Below are 20,163 nucleotides of genomic sequence, written 5' to 3' on the forward strand. Positions count from 1 at the left end.
CTCCCAAGGTGGGGGCTGGTGTCTCTGGGAGGACAGAGCTCTGCTTTGGGGAAGGGGGGGTAGGAGTAGGAGGGGAGGCGGGCGAGGGGAGGAGGGGAAGGGGGATGTGGGGCAGGGGGGTAGGCAGGGAACCGAGCTCGGGAGGTGGGGGGTGTTGTCTCTGGGAGGACAGGGCTCTGCTTTGGGGAGGAGGGGGGAGGGAGGAGGGGAGGAGGACGTTGGCGGGGGGCGGTAGGCGCGGAACCGAGCTCGGGAGGCAGGGGCTGGTGTTTCCGGGAGGACAGGGTTCTGCTTTGGGTGCAGGACCCACAGGTGTGGGGTCTGCACCTGGACGGTGACAAGCATGCAGGTGGGGGAGGCCTGCAGGTGGCCGTCAGGAGGCTCAGTAGTGGCTGTCCTGGTGCAGACAGGGGCACCCATGAACCTGGGGCAGCCCTGTGACTCTAGGAGCAGGGCCCACGTGTGAGGACCCGTCACCAGCATCCTGTGCGGGAGCGCCTCGAGGCAGTGTGCAGTGGCGTACACCCCGTGACCTGATCGGAGGCTAGCGCTGGGTGAGCAGAGAGGAAAGCTGGGCAGTGCAGGCCAGGCTCAGGGATGCGCTGAGGACAGGCCGGGCTGAGACCGGGTGCAGAACTGAAGAGGGCAAAGGCCACACGTGAACCCTGGCTGAGGACAGGCACAGCGAGGGCCCTTCCCTCCTGGGAGCTCGCCGCCCCGGGGTCCGCTCTTGTACACGTGACGCACAGCTCTGCAAACGTGGGCTGTGCCATTTCTTTGCTCTGCGTGTTCATGGCTTCCATCGCTTCTCCCGGGACAGCGGCCACCCCTTTCAAGAAAGCCCTGTCCGTGTAGTCAGAGAACTGAGTGATTAAAAAAAAAAACAGCTCTCTTCACGTATTATTCCCGATTATAAAAGCAGCATAAAATGCAAGCTTTCCCCAGCTTTGCTGCGGCGTACTCCGTCTGCGGCACGGTGAGCACGGGCGCCGTGGCGCCTGGACGCGCGTCCACGCTGCACAGGTTCCCCTCATCCACTGTATCACCACGTCCTCCCCTCAGGCTCCCCTTCTGCTGGGGGAATGTGCGGTCTCCACTCCCCGTTACACACAGCGCAGGCGCAGACAGTCGCGTTCCACGCTGGAGCCTCAGGCCCGACTCATCCTGGGACAACAGCGAGCTCCCTTCCCCCTCTCCCTGCCCGCACCCCCACCCCAAGCCTTCTGCTCTCCTTCACAGCAAGTCTGGCCTTTCCAGAAGCCTCCAGAGGGAAGTGTGCGGCTCATCTCAGTCAGCACAGTGCCCTCGAGGTCCATCCGGCTGCTGCAGACAGCAGGTTCCCCTCGCGCAGCTGAGTTCCGTCCACTGGACACGCGTCACCCTCACCCACTCCTCCGCCGACGCCCTCCAGCAGCTTGCACAGGCCGGCTGCGTGAACAGCGCAGCAAGAAGCGTGAGTGCAGGCGTCGCTTCAAGAACGTGTTTCCATTTCCTCTGGATGGATCAAACGGCAGCTCTATATTTTACTGTTTTTAAGACCCTCCATACTCTTCCCCATAGCGGCTGCACCGATTTACACCCCCACCAACAGTACAAAAGTGTTCCTTTCTCTTCACACCCTCAATCTTATCTTTTCTTAAAAATTAACTAGCTTGCTTATTTCTGGCACGTGGGCTCAGCAGTTCTGGCGCACGAGCTGAGCTGTCCCGCAGCACACCCAATCTTCCCGGACCAGGGATCAAACCCATGTCCCCCTGTGCTGGCAGGCGGATTCTCGTCCACTGAACCGCCAGGGAAGGCCTCTTCTTGCCTTTTTGGTGCTAGCTATGCTGGCGAGTCTGACAGGAGTGCACACTGGTTCTGACGTGCATTTTCCTGGGGCCTAGGGGTATTGAGCCCTTTCATGTACCTGTTGGCCACCTATCTGTCTTCTTAGGAAAAAACGTCTTTTCCAACCCTCTGCCATTTATTTTTTACCAGACTGCTTGTTTGCTATTGTGAGTCTGTTATATACTTTGATATTACCCCTTATCAGATGAATGGTCTGCAAATATTCTCTCCCGTTCAGTAGGCGGCGGCTGCGTGCTTTGGCTCAGGGTTCCCTTTGCTGTGCGTTTTTAGCCTGAGGTGGTCCCACTCACTCATCTTTAGCCTGAGGTGGTCCCACTCATTTATCTTTAGCCTGAGGTGGTCCCACTCACTCATCTTTAGCCTGAGGTGGTCCCACTCACTTATCTTTAGCCTGAGGTGGTCCCACTCACTCATCTTTAGCCTGAGGTGGTCCCACTCACTTATTTCGGCTTTTGTTGCCTCTGCTCTTGGTGTCAAATGTAAGAAATCACTGCCAAGACCAGTGTCAGAGAGTTAAACTTTTAGGTTTTCTAAGAGTCTCTTGATTTCAGGTCTCATGAACACGTCTTTATTCTGAGCTGACTCCAGTTCAGTCACTAAGTCGTGTCCAGCTCTTTGTGACCCCACGGACTGCAGCACACCAGGCTTCCCTGTCCTTCACTATCCCCCGGAGTTTGTTCAAACTCATGCCCATTGAGTCAGTGATGCCGTCCAACCATTTCATCCTCTGTTGCGCCCTTCTCCTCCTGCCCTCAGTCTTTCCCAGCATCAGGATCTTTTCCACTGAATCAGCTCTTCCCATCAGGTGGCCAAAATACTGGAGCTTCAGCATCAGTCCTTCCAGTGAATATTCAGGACTGGTCTCCTTTAGGATTGACCGGTTTGATCTCCGTGCAGTCCAAGAGACTCTCAAGAGTCTTCTCCAACACCACAGTTCAAATGCATCAATTCTTTGGCGCTCAGCCTTCTTTATGGTCCAACTCTCACATCCACACATGACTACTGGAAATAGCTTTGACTATACAGACCTTTGTTGGCAAAGTGATGTCTCTGCTTTTGAATATGCTGTCTAAGTTTGTCATAGCTTCTCTTTCAAGGAGCAAGCGTCTTTTAATTTCACAGCTGCAATCACTGTCCACAGTGATTCTGAAGCCCAAGAAAATCACTGTTTCCATTTTTCCCCCACCTCCTTGCCATGAAGTGATGGGACTGGATGCCATGACTTTAAGTAAGCTTTCTGAATGTTAAGCTTTAAGCCCGCTTTTTCACTCTCCTCTTTCACCTTCAAGAGGCTCTTTAGCTCCTCTTCACCTTCTGCCATTAGGGTGGTGTCATCCACGCATCTGAGGTCACTGCTATCTCTCTCAGCAGTCTTGATTCCAGGTTGTGACTCATCCAGCCTGGCATTTCGCATGGTGCACGCTGCATGTAAGTTAAATAAGCAGGGTGTAAGATAAGGTCCCGATTCCCAAATACCGTTTACTGCAGAGACCGCCCCCCCCACCCCCGCGTGTGCTCTTGGCTCCTCTGCCACACAGTGGCTGACCTCAGAGTGCAGGTTCATAGCCAGGCTCTCTATTCTGCTCCATGGACCTTTGTGTCTGCTTTTAATGCCAATACCACCCTACTTTGATTACTATCACTTTGTAATATAGTTTAAAATCAAGAACTGTGATACCATACGAATTCTGGAATTGTTCTATTTATGTAAAAAATGCCATTGGAATTTTGAGCGGGACTACACTGGATCTGTAGGCTGTTTTCGGTAGTTTGGACATTTAAATAATGTTCATTATCTCAGTCTATGAACATGAAAAATCTATTAGTTTGTGCCTTCAATTTCTTTCCTCGATGTCTTACAGCTTTCTGTGTATAGGTCTTTCATCTTGGTGGCTTATGTTTATTCTTAGACATTTTATTGTTTTTGACGCAACTATTTTTAAGTTTCTCTTTCTGATAGCTCACTATTATTTTCCTTTCTAACTGCTCTGCTCAGGAATTCGAGGACTATGTTGAGAAGGAGTGGTAAGAGCGGGTACCCTTACCTGTTCTTAAGAGGAAAAGCTTTCAGCCGTTCACCGCTGAATATATTAACTGGGGGTGTGTCATATATGGCCTTTATCATGTTGAGGTATGTTCCTTCTATGTGCTTTGTTGAAAGCTTTTCATGATACTGAATTTTGTCAAAATGCTTTTCCTGCATCTATTGAGATATTCGCATATTTTAGTTTTTCATTCTGTTAAGTGGATACTCGTTTATTAATTAGTTTCTGCATGCTGAGCCCTTCGCGCCCCAGGAGTCAGCCCCGCTTGACGGCAGCGTGCCGCCCTTCCCCGCGCTGCCAGGCCGAGTTTGCTGGCGCTGTGCTGAGGCTCACGCTCGTCAGGCACACCGACCTGCTGTCTCTTCCTGCAGTGTCCTTGTTATCAGGGTAACGCTGGCCTAGAAAAATGGGTTTGGAAATGCTCCCTCCTCTTCAGTATTTGGACAGCGTCTGAGAAGGGCTGGTCTTCACTTCTCTTTGAACGTTTGCTGGAACTCCCCAGTGGAACCGTCTGGCCCTGGGCTTTTCCCGTGGCAGGTTTCTCGTTACTGACTCACCCTCCTCATCACCTACCGGTCTGTTCAGATGTTCAAGCTCGTCATGGTCCAGGTCTGCTGGGCTGCGTGTCTCCAAGAGTCTATGCATCTCTTCTGGTACCCGTTTGCTGGCAGGCACTTGCTCACAGCGGCCTCTCCGAGCCTTTGTCTCCCTGTGGTCTCAGCTGTGAAGTCTCCGGCTCCATCCCTGATCCGCACGCGTGCTCGCTTCCCTTTCCAGCCTAGCTGCGGCTTGTCAGCTTTGCTCGTCTCCTCAGGACGCCAGCTCTTACTCCACTGTGCTCTTCCAATGCCTCTCCGGCCCCGCTCCTCGGTCACCGCTCTTGTCTTCCTCCTGCTGCCTCTGGGCTTGCATTGGTCTCTTTTGAGCTCCTGAGGGAGAGAGTGAGGCTGTCTGAGGCTGTTTTTCCTCTTTTGCTCTAATGTGAGTGTTTCCAGTCATGACCCTCCTTTGTCGCAGCTCCTGTCTCTGCGTCCTGCAAGTTTGGGCTCTAATGTGAGTGTTCCCAGTTCACGACCCTCCTCTGCCGTGGCTCCCGTCTCCGTCTGTCTCTCCGTCTTGCAAGTTTCGGCATGTTGCATTTCCGTTTTCACGTGCTTCGAGACATGTTTAGATTCTCTCCTCATTATTCCTTTGACCCACAGGTTGTTCAGAAAAGTACTGTTTGATTTCCATGTATCTGTGATTTTTCTAGCTTTTCTCCTATAACTAATTTCAAAAGTTTCCTCCACATGTGACTGGGAAAGACACTTGATATGATTTTCACCTTAGATTTACCAACCCTGGCGGCATGGCCTGTCCTGCAGCGTACCCCACGCACGCGTGGGAAGGAGGTAGGCTCAGCTGCTGCTGGATGAACTGCTCAGGAGGTCTGTTGGGTCCATCTGGGTGCAGGTGTAGTTTAGGTCCAACGTTCCATTACTGATTTTCTGTTTGGACAGAAAGTCCCACTGTAAAGGGGAGGGGGTATACATCTGTTACTGTACTGCCGTCTGTCTCCTTTCGGGTTAGTATCTGCTGGGTATACTTCGGTGCTCCGACGGCAGAGGCACGTGAATCTGTGACTGTTCTATCTTCCTGATGAACCAACCCCCTTACAGTATAATGAGCTGCTTCATGTTACAGCTTCTGAATTAAAGTCCACTTGCTGATAAAAGTACAGATACTCTCACTCTCTTCTGGTTTCTATTTCACATGGAGTATCTTTTCTCCATTCCTTTACTTTGAGCCTGTGTGTCTTAAGACCTGTAGCCTCAACTGGTTCTTTCTTCCAATCTATTCAGCTAACTTGGCTTTTAATTGGAGAATTTAGTCCATTCATAGTTAAGATAACTGTGGTAAGTAAGCCCAGCTTACTAATCGCCATTTTATTAACTGCTTGCTGGCTCTCCTGTGGCCTGCCCCCCACTGCCCCTCTGGCTGTGTTCCTCTGAATGGTGATCTTCCACAGAGAAGCGCTTTCCTTCTTTTCTCTTTACTGTTTGTGCGTCAATCACAGACTTTTGCTTTGTGGTCACCATAAGGCATTTTACAGATATAAAGAAACTCCACTCCTTCACTCCCATCATTAACGTCTCTGATGTCACAGTTTAGTCTCTTTTATGCTGTGTATTCATTATAATGAGGACTTCCCTGGTGGCTCACACAGGAGGGAGACCTGGGTTCATTTAGCTGGTTATTTATAATACTTTGATCTTTCACCCTTTATACTAGTCAGGTGGTTAATACTATCACATCACAGTATTAGAGTATTCTGAATCAATAATATACTTACCTGTAGCAATATATCATACATTTTCACATTAGTAATGTGCATCTTTCCATTTCAGCTGGGAGAATTTCCAGTGTCTCTTCCAAGGCAGGTCTAGCCCTGAAGAGCCCCTTCAGCTCTGTCTGTCTTGGAGAGCCTTGATCTAGTCTTCACTTCTGAAGGACGGCTTTGCTAGGTAAAGTGTTCTTGGTTGGCCATTTTTTCCTTCAGCGCCTAGAATGTATCATTCCACTGTCTGAGGACTTGTCTAGTCATCGCGCAGAAAGGGTTCGGCAGGGCAAAGTCTGGATGGCTCCTCCCCGCTGGTTTACAGACTGTGTGATGTCCCTCGAGCTGCTCCCCCTCGACCACTGAACTTGCAGAGTGAGAGAGCCTAGTGGCCGCACTGTCTCCATCAGCCACACGTTTACAAACAGGCAGACTCGTTCATGCAGAAGGTGACGGCACCCCACTCCAGCACTCTTGCCTGGGAAATCCCACGGACAGAGGAGCCTGGTGGGCTGCAGTCCACAGGGTCGCAAAGACTCGGACACGCCGGAGCAACTTCCCTTTCCCCTGGCCCGCAAAGTTTCTGCTGAGAAACCTGTTGCCAGCCTTACGGGGGCTTCCTTCTACGAGAAAAGGTTTTCGCCTCATGATGCTTTGAAACTTCTGTCTTTGATTTTAGATAGTTTTATTATGCTTTGTCTTGAAGATCACCGTGGACTGAAATTTTGGGGTGAAGTATATTAGCTTTATGACTAGGAGGCACAAATCTCCCCTCAGATTTGGGAAGCTCCCATGCAGTATTTCTTTGAAAAGGTTTCTTCCTTTTCTTCTGGGACTCCAGTCAATCTACTCTTTCTCCTAAAGGTGCCACTGGGCTCACACCTCTTCCCTTGTTTTCACTCTCTACTCTCGGTCATCCTCTGACTGGGTAATTTCGCAAGGCCCCACCTTCTACTGTGCAGGCTCCTACCTGACTCCCTCTGCTCCTGATGCTCTCTGTGGCGCTTTGCGCGTCATTTCCCGCACCCTTCAGCTCCAGAATTCATTCGCTGCTTCACGACTGCTCTCTCTGGGCTGAGTCTCTCATTTCGTCTGCCGGTTGTTTTTCTGGTTTCATGAAGCTGGGTTCCGCGCTTTCCTGCAGTTGACTGAGCTGCTTAGAATGGCTGCTCTGAACGCTCCATCAGATGAGTGCAGGCCTCCATGCCTCTGGGGTTGGTCACTGGGAACCTGCTGTCTCCTTCCTGGCGCCAGGTTTGCTTGGCTTTTCAGGCTCCTTTATGTCTCCGTTGCAGTCTTCGCATCAGAAGCAGCAGTCGGCTCCTGCAGGCTGCAGTGACCAGCCTCTTACAAGTGTCCAGTCTTGAACTGTTCACCCCAGTGCCGGGCTGGAGCACCTCCACTGGGCTGTAGACGTCGGCAAAGGCTCCCTCATCTGTGGGCAGCTGTCTCAGTCAGTGTTCTCCAGGACTTCCGGGACCACTTGCTCGCTCCAGAGTTGGGACAGCCTGTGCTCCTATAACCTGACACACAGGTCAGTGAGGTCCCCCCCGGCTGCCCGGTGTTCGGTAATGATGACAGAGCCAAGTCAAATGGGGCCACAGCCAAGGCTGGTGGGCAAGTCAGCAGTCAGGATGTGAGCCTGTCTTCTCAAAACAGCGCGCTTGTCCTCAGGAGGCTCTGCACTTGGACAGATGCCAAACTGTGGGTGCAGGAGGGATGAGAGCAAGAGCCCCTTGTCCGGAGTCCCCTGACAGCCTGCACCCTAGTGCCCTCTGAGGACACACGATGCCCAGCGCCTCCATCTGCTTCAGGATGTCGGGGGGGGGGGGGGGGGGGGCAGGGCAGGTGGGTGGAGAGAAACTCTTGTGTTTTTAGGGTTTCAAGCAATTCTTAAGACTCAACTGAGGCTCTTAGGTTTGGACTTGAAAATACCCCTGCAAACACCAATGCCTCTCTGGTCTGTGGCGGTGGGGGCCAGGCACAAATAAAGGGCTAACTGAGCCACGAGCTACGAGAAAGATGCAAAACTGGGGAGAACACACACAGCTCCCAGGCCATGTTATCCCAAGTTTGGTTTCCAGCACAGATACCATCAGTCAAGCAGGCGGGCTGGGCTCTCGGCCCACTTTTATGCTATGCTCCACCACTGTGCAGCCCCAGGCAAGTCAGGTCTCTCTCAGAGCCCAGGTTCGGCCCCTCTGTGGGGGAGGGAGCTGTCCAGATGGTCCCAGAACTGGACTGATTTGAAAAGGAAAGAGGAGAAAAACAGGACACATCTGGGACTCGCAGAAGCCCTGTCCTGCCGACATTCACTCTGCAGGAGATCTCCGTCAGAAACCTCCGAGCAGCACAGTGAGCTGGGCAGCTGCTGTTTGGGGCGTCTGCCCTGAGCGACTTCCTCTTAGACAAGGCTGCTTGCTCTGAGAAGGCGTACTCACCCCCAGATGGCTCTCACTGCGGAGATTCGAACTGATGGGGGCTGTGTCTCATGAAGACCACTAACCGTTGCCTGAAGAAACTGCTGGATCAACTCGGGGGACATAGCAACAGTAAAGCGGCTGGCAGCCCAGAGGGCCCGGCCCAGGAGGAAAGGAGACACTGGGAAGGAGAGAGAGCAGTCAGGGGCAGGACACGGCACACTCCAGCTGCTCGCCCCTCCTCCCAACCCCAACGCCTCGGCGTGCTGCAACAGGTGGGCACCACCTCACACACACACAGCTGATGGACAGGCGGAGCGAGGCTGCGAAAGAAGCAAACGTGTGGCCTATGGCACAGAACCTAGAGCAGTTTCCCAGATTCCCAAAGCACATTCTGAACATTCCTAGACTGAAAAGACATCCCAGCCCTGACCCCGCCCCAGCTCTCGCCATTCCTCACGCACTGCTAACCAGCTCTCTGGAAGCTTCCCCATGGCCAGCCTTCCCCTACTCTTGGACCACTGCTGGAATATTACAAATTACATCTCTGTCATTCTCTTATTTAAAATGTCAATAAATTCCACAGCTTACCAAATAAAGTCCCTTGGATCAGTGCCTCTGGCATCACCTCCAATTCCCCTCTGTGCCTCCAAACTCAGGCACGCAGCCCATCCTAGGAAGCTGCCATCTTTCGTTGCCATTTCTGTGCTTGGCCTTTAAGCCGACACACTCACCTCTCCTTGTGTTATCTAAACGATCTCTTGGGCTGAAGTAATCCTAACTGTCTCCGTGCCACTTTAATCTTACGTCATCAGCTTTCTAACATGAACTATACATATGTATTCAAATATATATATATACTGATATTCCAGCCACTGGGATAAGGACTACTATGCCCTGCCTGTTATTAAGATGTTTGAGAATAGAGACTATGCCTATTTAGCTGTGACAGGGCTTAACCGTGTTACCTGTACAATAAATATTAGTTGATGGGACCTAGTCAACAGAACCTAGCAAACTGTGCCAGATAATTACGTGATAAATCACAGAATGGAGAGAAACAATTCTCAAAAGAGGGTCCAGGAAGTCCTGGAAGTTACAAGTGAAACGTTTTCGTAGCAAAACTAAGACAACGCTGTTTCAGTCTCACTCCGTCGCACACAGTGGTTTCCAAAGGTTACATGACGCGTCACCACTGCCCTGACAGCCAACGGGACGGATGCTTGCAATTCTTATGTTCTGAAAGCTTCTCAGTTTTAATTTCTAGTATATTAAATACTGTTACACGTGACAAAAAAATCTCCTTGGGGTCACTGATAATTTCTAAAGGTGTAAAGGGGTCCCGAGACCACAAAAAGTTTGAGAATGGCTTATATACAAAAGCTTTGCTAGGTCAAATTCTGGAAAAAATATGCCGGTGGGTGTGAGAAATTCCAGCAGTCATCAACATGTAATCACAGTGCGTGCATCAGGGGCCAGGCGCTGCGGGGTGGAAGGTGCGTGACAAGGCTTCCACCTGCACATGCTGCACATTCCAGCAGAAGAGAGAAGAGCATCCGCCTGGCACAGCAGGCCGCACGTGTGCGGCTGTGGGGGAGAAGGAGCGCCCTCAGCGGGTCTGAGACCACGACACTCACTGCCTGGCTCCCTGACCTGTGACTCAGGATGAGAGCTGGCCTGACGACGTCATTAGGGATAGAGCAGGCTCTCCAGTGGCCTAAGCTGCCCAAAGGGCTAACTCAGGACAAGGACACAGGACAGGGGACTGGCACGGCAGGAGCAATGTGAGGGCCCCACGACCTAGGCTCAGAGAGGAAGCAGAGACAGAGCTGGGGCCTGGCCTCAGGATGCCGCTGTTCTGCAGCCACAGCCCTGTGCCGTGAGGAATGGGCTCCACGCAGTCGAGGCGATTACTTCTAAGGCTAGCAGTGAACCCGAACGTGGGAGCAGAGCCCTTTAATTATCTAGTTAGAATAGTTTCAGAGAGAACAGACGGTTAGAGAAAACTGACGGGAAGCAAGAGAGAGGATGAGCCTGACACAGGCTGCCTGAGGGTACAGGGGGCTCTGCGTCTACAGCTCCGGCCAGAGCGCTCCCTGCACAGCAGCCACACCTGCGTCCTGTTCAGATGCCAAACACCACCCCGGGCAGTGGGCATGAACACGGGCAGACGTGGGAGAATGGCAAGAAGAGTGAGCAATGAGGCCGCCCCAGCTTCAGGCTGCAAGAAGAATTCCACCCCAAGGTTTACCTGAGGGAACAACAGAGCTGAAGCCCCCCACACCCTGCTGCGCTGAAACACACCTGAGAGGCTGAGGTCTGCGAGGACGACGCCAGTCAGGAAGCCGTGCATGTCGAAGGGGACCCTGCCGCTCTTCACGCTGTCGGTGACGGCGGCCTTCACCGAGCCGAGGGCCAGCATGCAGGCCTCGTGGACCTTCCACCTGCCAAAGGGGCCCCACCGCCAAAGACAGGCACAAGCACTTGAGGGAAAGGCGCTTCAGCAAGCCTGACCCTGGAGGGCGCCGAGCTACTGTTCCAACCCAAGCCTGTATCCTGAAACAGTGTAGCTTAACAGTGACAGGCTTTTCTAACTAAAAACAAAGCAGAAGCCCCTCCTTTCCAGGCTTTTTAAAAAGGGATGAAATAAAAGTGCTGAACCATTTTAAGGAAAAACTGCTTTAGAACAGGTGATTCAAGCCAGGATGCCTGCCCTCACCCGACTCCCAGAGGGTGCCCCCATGAGGCCGCCCGCCGACCCCCCTCACCAGTGCTCGGTGCCACTGCTCTTGGTCTGCTCAGCCTCCTGTAAGTGCCGAGCGGCCGCAGCAGCCAGGGCGGCCGCGCTCTCATTCTGGAAATCAGAGGCCACAGCCTAGGATGAGAGGAGAGGTGCCAACAAATATTTCTGTGCAAATTAAAACCATAAACTGCACTGCCGTGCACGTGGCCAGTGTGCTCAGATGCATTCATAATGCAATCCTGAGCTGCACGAAGGTCTCTAAGTTGGAGCAGCGCCTGTCTCTCTGCAGAGGCTGAGCTCTCTAAAGCTTACAGAATGGACGGCTTCCCACGGCTACTTTCTGTAGAGCATCAGGGGTCGATGAGAGACACAGCTGTGGCCGGCAACGGACCAGGTATTTATCTCTGGGAGGTCAACTTGGAAAAGCAAGGCTAATCTACTAAGTGACATGCCGTGGCCTTCCTGAGGTGCCTCAGAAACACCAAAGGACAACGGACTGCCCACCAACCGTGAAACGGGAATAAGTGTATCACCAGACAGGCAGCAGCTTCTCCACAGACCTCAGGCTAGAGACAGCTCTGTGCTCCGGTCAGAGCCAGAGGAGACAGGCAGCCGCCGGGATGCTCACGTAGCAGCAATCACAGCGCTTCAAATCTGCCAGGCTCTAGTCCGTGCTACACACAGACCCTTGCTGAAGACTGAGCTAAACCGAAGAGCTCCTGATTCAAATACCCTCTCCCATTAGAACACCACGCCCCGTCTTACATCAGTATTGGCATGTAAATCAGAACCAGACCAAGCACTTTAAAATTCCTGCGTATCAGACTTCACTCGAGATGCTCTGGTTAGTCGCTCAGTCACCTCCAAGTCTTTCTGACCCCATGGACTGTGGCCCACCAAGCTCCTCTGTCCCTGGAATTCTCCAGGCAAGAAGACTGGAGTGGGTTGCTATTCCCTTCTCAGGGGATCTTCCTGACCAAGGGATTGAGCCCAGCCCTCCTGAGGGGCTGCAGGCAGATTCTTTACCATCTGAGCTACTCTGCTGCCTGCCCCAGGCTAAGGTAAAGCTGCCCGAGGCCAGTGCTGAGCTAAGGCTCGAGAGAGGCCCAGAACCAAGAGAAGTGGCTGCCGTCAGGACCCCGGTGGGCGGGGCGTCGGGGCAGCCCTCACCAGCAGGAGGTCCTGGGCCGCGATCCTGACGGTGTAGGAGAAGGTATCGTCGTCCTCGTCTTCCACAAACTGCTGGGGGTTGGCGGTCCACACTTTGATCTGAAAGGACGATGCAGTCAGCTCTCTGTGAGGCTGGCCCACACACACACAGAAGATTCCAACCTTCTGTTTTTATCCTGAAGAGAACGCTACTCTTTCTGATGCAAAGAAGCAAACCCTTTATCAAGCCATGCCGCTGAGGCCGCTGCAGAAGGTGGCTGACTGCCGGCTCCTCCTGCTGCCAGTCGGCTGTGACCCCAACAGGCCCATTTGCTGAGTCTAGCAGGTCTGACGGGAGTCTAATGTGAAAGTCACGTCAGTTCCTAGGACGCAGTACAGGCATTACCGTATTTCTAAGGCCCTCTTCTGGTCTAATGACTCTCTGACCAGGCTAAGGATCTGAATGCTGTGTCTCACTATCTACAGAGAAAGGCCAGGCTCTTCCTGCTATCGCGTCCTTGGTTGGGGGTCCCCTATAGATATCAAAGTGGGAGTATTCTACAAGTCCACCTACCTACCACAGAAGCTGATAAACCCCAGCACCCAGGTACTCGGCAAAATGCTGTGAATGGAAGTCACAGCTTTCCTAGAACTTCCAGTCACGGTGCTCTTCAGGTGTCAGTTTTCAGAGATGAGCAGACGCCTGAGCGAGACCAAGGCTGCACAGGCACGCCGCTCAGCGGCTCCGAGACCCCACACTCAGGCTGCAGGGGCGCACCGCTCCCCACGCTCGGGCTCACGGGCGCGCCGCTCAGTGACTCCACCACCCCACGCTCGGGCTCACGGGCGCGCCGCTCAGCGACTCCGAGACCCCACACTAGGGCTCACGGGCGCGCCGCTCCCCAAACTCAAGCTGCACAGGCACGCCGCTCAGTGACTCCACCACCCCACACTCGGGCTCAGGGGCGCGCCGCTCGGCGGCTCCGCCGCGCAGGTACCTGCTCCTCAGTGATCTGCATGTACAGAATAATGTAGTAGATCAGCTCGGGCAAGGCCTTCTTGACGGTGCTTTTGAATTTGCTGTTTTCCAGGAGAGCGTGGACAAACTCAAAAATGCTAAAGACGAGGTTTTCAAAGCCCAGGACTTCACCTACAGGAAGTACGCGAGAGAAGCTCTTAGTGACAAGAAGACAGAAGGAAGCTCAGATGCTGGGAAGGAACTACACCCGCTGTGAGTTAGGGGTCGGCTACAGCACTCGCTAATGATGATGCTCCAGGGAACGGAAGAGGGCCCGAGGATGGGATACTAAGCACTCTTGGGTGTTTCCAGCAGAAGAACCAGGGAGCTCCCTGGTGGCCCAGTGGTTAGGACTTTGGGCTTTCACTGCTGAGGGCCTGGGTTCAATCCCTGGCTGGGGAATTAAGATCCTGCAAGTCACGCAGTGCAACCAAAAGAAAGAAAGAAGAATCTGAAGCACTGAATACATTTTCCACTGAGAAATTCCATGACTTCGTAAGACTTATGCAAATGCTGATGAGGAACAGATTACAGAGTTTCCATTTCTGTTTCCCCACATCTAATCCACTGACAGGAAACTCAGTGAGAACATTCTCAAGAGAGCAAAGCCTCTAATTTCCTGCCTTCGTCTTGGCTCTCCCTGGCTCCCTTCTCTACCACGAGGTCTGCGACCAAACGCGCTACGCACCGTCGGAGTCCACAGGGTCCTCCACTTCCTCTGTGTAATTGACTTCTGTCCTCACATAAGTATGATGAAGAGTAAAGAAACAGAATCTGCAGCCGCTTTGCACACATGCTACAAGGGGACATGACACACTCCAACACCACGAGCAGACACTCTAAGCAAGCGGAACCGTGGGAACGTGAGGCCCGAGGCTCCAGACGCCCAGCCACGGGGGCGGCCGGCCCCTGCCCTCTCCCAGAAAGGATATAAGGCTGCACTTTCCGTCAGGGTGTTCCAAACAATGGGCAGGATCTGCTGCATGGAGGACGCCATGTGCTTCGGGAAGTTTTTCACCAGGGCTGTCACTGCCTGAGAAGTTACAGGAAAAACCCAAGAGGTGCAGGTGACATGGGAGAAAAGTTACTGAGGTCAGACCACCCTGCAGACTCCCAGCACCCCCAGCAGAAAGCACGCACCTTCAGGACCTCCATCTTGAACCCGCTGTCGGACGCGGGGCCGTCTGGGACCTGCAGGGCCTGGACGAAGGCCTCTGTGAACTGCTGCACCACAGGAAGGATCAGGACCCTGGCTGCGCCCTGAAGGCAGAGACTAAGATCAGCCCTGGACTCAGCCTGGATCTCCGGCGCCCAGGCAGGCGGCGCCTCCAGACCCTCCAGGCTCAGGCCCTTGTCAGAAGGGTGTGGCCAAAAGGTCACCGGAGGTGTCCCCAGGGTCTGCCGTGTCCTTATTCAACACTGGCGGCTCCTCACCAGGAGCTTCTTCAAACCACTCCTGACCCCAGGGACTGGTATTTCTTAGCTAGGCAGGTCCCACACAGGAGGCAATGAAGGAGCAATAAAGCCCCGGGTGCCAGCTGTGCGAAAACGATGCAGGACAAGGTACCAGGGAAAGACAGACTCAAACAAAAGGAGGCCCAGCTGCACACGGATGCTCACTGCATCAAAGGCACGGCTGCTGTGTGCCCAACACATCCCGCCAGAGCGCAGGGCACGCCAGCGGCCACGGTGGAGGCGCACTCACCTTCTCCAGCTCCTCCATGTTGCAGACCATGTGGGCACAGGTGGTGAAGATCTCCACGGCTCGGGAGCGGGTTCGGACCCCATACACCTGGGAGCGAGTCACAGTGGGGCCGTGAGGCTGATGTGCGTGCACGTGTGACTCAACTGTGACCACTCAACCCTGACACGGGACTGGGTCCCCGAGAGACAAGGAATGCCCACCAGTCCTGTCCAGGGGGCAGGCTTACCTAACCCACAGAATGAAAGGCAGCACAAGGTGGGCACTTACTAGCGGCAGCCTTGTATTCAGGCCTCTGTGGGCTAATCTGACTGGACTCACGACGCTGGGTTCACCTCGGAACCCCAGCAGTCTGTGCAGTGCTTTCAGAACGCAGCCCCTGGCTCGGCATGGGGAGGAGCAGCGAGGCTGGAACATCCGCCAGCGGGCAGTCACCAGCCCAGCACCCACAGCAAGGCCCGTGCTGAGGAGCACGGGAGGCTGTGCCCGGCACGCGGCGAAGGGGGCAGGTGGGGGGGCGGCCCCAGAGGGGCCTGGGCAGCCCCACGGTGGCAGACTAGAGCTCCGGCAGCCCCTCCGCTCTCCCCAGAGGCCTGGCCTCCCAGTCGCAAGGGAAGGGGCCGAGGCTCATCGGACGCAGCCCTCGGTCAGCCCTCGTCTTCAGGTCTGGGATCAGCAGCAGACTCGACAGGCTCCCGAGAGGCAGGGCCGCTCTCGGCCACACGGAGCCCCTACCTCGGCCATGGTGAAGATCCTGTACATCTCTGGGAGGATCACAGGCGCAACCAGGGGCATCTGCGTGTCGGTGACTTCCCGTGTGAATTCTGCAGAGGAGAAAGCAGGCGGTAAAAATCACACTGCTTTATAAAAGCATTCAGGTGACCACTGCTGGACTGCTTCAGGGAGCATGCAGGGAGAGACGCTGGCTGGGAGCCCTACCCGGGGCAGGAAAGCAGTGTGGAGCACCTGTGAGACGGAAAGGGACACCGCAGGGGAAGGCGCGCACGCGAGACTGGGGAGCGCCGGGCCACGGAGGGGACCCTGGGCTCGGCCCGGCCTGCGCCCTGTGCCGGCACCCAGGCGCGCCTCGCCGGGTTCTGCCTTCAGCACCTGGCCCCCGAAGCCGCCGTGACGCAGGTGAGAAAGCCTGGGAGACACCAGGCTCCCGCTCCGGCCTGCCCATGGGGACGCGTCCGCTGACCAAGCTCAGGCTGCTGCTCAAAGGAAGAGCAAGGGGCCGCTACCCCGCCAGTCTGGCCATCGAACCAGACGTTCCCTTCACATCCAAAGCCTCACGAGGCACCGAGGCAGCAAGCTGAGATCTGAAATGCATCACTGACTGTGAAACACAGGACCCAAGCCCGCGTCCGCTCGCTCGTCTGCTGCTTAACCAACTGCATTTTGCACTCTGACACTCATCTTTCAATTTACAGCCCTTCACATAATTAAGTCCAAAACAAGTTTTCTAAGGGCACTCATCAAGTCAGAGAAAGTGCAGGACGCCAGCAGCCGCGTCTCCACAGCGCTATGAGATGGAAGACAGGGCCAAGGCCTGTGTGTCAGCAGCCTTGGCCGTGACAGCTGGCCTGCGCTGCCTCCCCACCGTTGGCCTTGGTTCTCGTGGACGAACGGTTTAATGGGAAGCCTCGCTAAACCAGGCAGACAGGAGCAGGGCCTTGAACGGCCCCGACGAGCCCCTTCTCCTCCTGGCCTCCTGCCCACCCACACCACCCTGCGCCCTGCACGCACGCCTTAGCGGCCCCCAGAGCACAGTCCAGCCTCACGGAGCAGCTCCCTGGTGTGAGGTGGCTGCTCTCCACCCACGTCCGCGGCCTCCAGCACGGGAGCACGCCCTGCCAGCTCCTTCCCTGCGGCCGAGTGCAGTCATCTCACTGAATAGACTCCGCTAGTCACACACAGCAAGGGCTCTGCAGCGAGACAGCTCTGGGGACACGGGCAACCACCTTCTCCTCCAGGCTTCACGAGGAGCAGCTGAACTTTGTGTTGGAGACAGGGGAGGAGCAGGCTTCCTCTCCTTAGCGGAAAATAGACCTGTTAATTGATATTTTGGCATCATGAGGCTGCTGAGTAAAGAACCCTAGAAGGCTCACCCCACAGAAGGGTATGAGAGGCCTCCTGAGAAGGAAGCCACAAAGAGAAGCAGAGCCGCGGGCAGGGAAGCGAGAGTCTGAGCAGAGAGCGTGTGATTTTCCCAGCGGGTGGCGGCGCGTGCCACGAGCACGTGTCCCAGGCGATCGATACAGGTGCACCCAGCTGGGTGGCGTGACAGGGCGGGGGGCATGACACAAAGCGAGAGGAGGGACTGCTCTCGGACACAGGACCGGCACAGCCATCAACCTTAGGCTGCGGCGGCGGCCCGGCCGCGGCGCGTGTCCGGCTCTCTCCAACCCCATGGGCTGCACCGCTGCAGGCTTCCCCGTCCTTCACCGCCTCCGGAGCTTGCGCAAACTCAGTGCTAGATGAACTTGCCAGATTGGGCCCCGACGCCAAGTTTAATAAAGCAAAACCCGTAGAAACGCCGTTCCTAACTAGGTAAGAATACTTGTCAGGTGAGATGGCAAATCACGGAGAAGGAGAAAAGATATGAAAACCTGTATAAAGAGAGGGGACCGTGCTTTCTGACACGTCAACATCCAGCGGCTAAGGTCCACATAAGGATTCCCTGAAAGCAGAGCAGAGGCGGCGGGAAGAAGCAGGGCAGGATCTGCAGAGGCGGGGCCTCTGGCCGTGGGCAGGTTGGGGGCGCATAACAGCAGGCCTCTGAGGGACTGACAGGCTACCCGTGCCTAGAAGAGCTCCGCACCGAACCTCTCGGGACTAAAAGCTCAAGTATTTTTCTCAACTGCTCACACCAAACATTACACGTGTCCTAAGCTGGCCAAGGGACGGTCCTGACCACATCGTGTGGCTCTTTTTATCTTCTTTCCACATTCCCAGAAAAACGACTTGATTGCTCTTATCTTCGCATCGAACTACATAGAAAACACTGTGTGATGATGACAATGATCACAACAGCTACAATCTCTCGCAGACCTGTCGTACCGGCACAGGACATCTCACCGAGACGAGCTCACTGAAGCCACAAGAAGCCCCCGCCAGGTGGACAGTACCATCACCCCAACTTTACACACCAGGAAAACTCAGGTTCAAGAGGCGAGCAGGTCGGGTCAAGGGAGGCCAGACTGTGAACTGCAGTCTGCATGCCGGACTGCCACGCGCGGCCCTCTCCTGAGAGGGAGGGTCCCTGACACGGGCGGGCAGCGTGGAGGTGAGAGCCGGGCGGAATGGGGGGCGCGTGGGGCCAGGGTGTGGCACCCGTACCTGTCAGCACCCGCATGGCACCATGGACGGCGTTCACGTCTCCGCTCACCAGCATCCCCATGAGCAGGTTGAAGAGCTGCGGCCAGGCCTCGGGCCAGTCCCAGTGCGCGATGGCCGACACCGCGTAGGCCACACTGGAGCGCACCTTGCTTATGGACTCCCTCAGGCCGCTGGGCAACAGTTCCCGGATGACGACCTTTGCCTGGAGAGGAGAGAAGCCCGCCTGCGTGAGACGGGGTGTGAGAGCGTGGCCGGTCACTGCCCAGCTCACGTGCTGGAAGAGCAACGTGGGCAGGGTGCTGTGCACCTGTGCAGAGGTCCGCAACACTGCACCCCAAGCCACCCACGGCTCCACACTCACGCTGTCCACGACAGGAGCCACCAGGCACATGGGCCATTTAAAGCAGTGGAAACTAGGCGAGATTGGAAGCCGAGCTTGTCGGCCGCCTGAGCCCCAACTGAGGCACTCGGCACCACGCGCGGAGAGCAGCTGTCCCAGACGGCGCAGGCGTGGAGCACTCCCACTGCGGCAAGTTCCAAAGGGCCTCAGACCTCGGAACGCCATGGGGCCCCAGGACAGGTGCACAGCACCCGACCGGGGAGGAGCACTGTCTCAGGCAACCCGCAAACAATTCTCTGAAGCTGGGATTTTAGATATTTAGGAAACTGAACCTCAGAAGTTAAAACACTTTCACAACATTTCGTAGCTAGTAAGAGGCAGGCTGGCATGTGAACCAGGTCTGCCTGGCACTCGAGCTCTCTTTTCTGCAGCACGTTGCCCAGAATGGCAGCCGCCAACTACTCCATCCCCTTCTGCCCAGGCTGCTACGAGGACCCCCGACCTCCACAGCGAGACAGGCCGAGTGCCTCTCCTCACCCTTTCTGTGGTCTCAGGAGGCCTGAACTTCTCCGACTGGGCACACCAGTGGGTCTCCACGTACTGTTTCAGGATGACTGACGCCAGCTGTGAAGGAAACGAGCCAGGTGGGAGAGCAAAGAAAGCCTTTCTTCACACATGCACCTACACACAGGGCCTGACGCATCCAGCTGAACTGTCCAAGTCTGGAGCAAACTCTAAGTTATTTATAAGCTGGCCTTACCCTTTCGCTTTCCCATAAGAAAGTTTCACCACCAAGTAGAGAGAACTTACTTATAAACGGGGCCAGTCAGTCTTGACTTACCTGACGGATCGCCAGTGCCCCCTGGGGATCGACGGTCAACTCTGCCAGGTGGACACCGAATTCTGGAAGAGAAAATCCCACTGTGAGCCTAATGGCACCCAGGAAAGCCACGGCGGTTTACTGAGCTCTAACCCTGATGCCAACAAGACCTCAGAGAAGAGCCTGGTTTGGTGCCTCCAAAGGTGCTGGTGACTAACTCCTCCAAGAAAGAGGAACAGGGAGCCTGCAGCGTGGGGCTGCTCGCGTGGACAGTCCCAGCACCTCTCACTTCCCCCGTCACTGCACGCCGTCGTGTCCTTCAAGGTGGCGATAAAGTGTCGTCTAATCGAAAACTGGTGCTACCTAACGCCAAGGAAAACTTCAAAGCTGAGACTTCGGGAGCTGCCCAGATCTAC

At 55.0% G+C, this 20,163-nt stretch overlaps 1 protein-coding gene across 1 annotated transcript in view; it reads right to left on the reverse strand.

Moving 5' to 3' along the window:
• The window catches only part of IPO9 (importin 9), a 39,759-nt gene that overhangs the window by 10,403 nt on the left and 9,193 nt on the right, over window positions 1-20,163 (reverse strand). The window contains exons 2-14 of the mRNA XM_052653440.1: window positions 19,769-19,830; window positions 19,465-19,551; window positions 18,588-18,789; window positions 15,981-16,069; window positions 15,249-15,335; window positions 14,684-14,803; window positions 14,476-14,576; window positions 14,232-14,290; window positions 13,524-13,675; window positions 12,547-12,645; window positions 11,402-11,508; window positions 10,938-11,077; window positions 8,655-8,814 (exon numbers count right to left, since the gene is read on the reverse strand). Of these exons, the coding sequence (XP_052509400.1) occupies window positions 8,655-8,814; window positions 10,938-11,077; window positions 11,402-11,508; window positions 12,547-12,645; window positions 13,524-13,675; window positions 14,232-14,290; window positions 14,476-14,576; window positions 14,684-14,803; window positions 15,249-15,335; window positions 15,981-16,069; window positions 18,588-18,789; window positions 19,465-19,551; window positions 19,769-19,830 (1,465 nt within the window). The remainder of the gene's footprint in view (window positions 1-8,654; window positions 8,815-10,937; window positions 11,078-11,401; window positions 11,509-12,546; window positions 12,646-13,523; window positions 13,676-14,231; window positions 14,291-14,475; window positions 14,577-14,683; window positions 14,804-15,248; window positions 15,336-15,980; window positions 16,070-18,587; window positions 18,790-19,464; window positions 19,552-19,768; window positions 19,831-20,163) is intronic.

Source organism: Budorcas taxicolor, chromosome 16 (assembly GCF_023091745.1).
Source record: "Budorcas taxicolor isolate Tak-1 chromosome 16, Takin1.1, whole genome shotgun sequence".
Lineage (NCBI taxonomy): Eukaryota > Metazoa > Chordata > Mammalia > Artiodactyla > Bovidae > Budorcas > Budorcas taxicolor.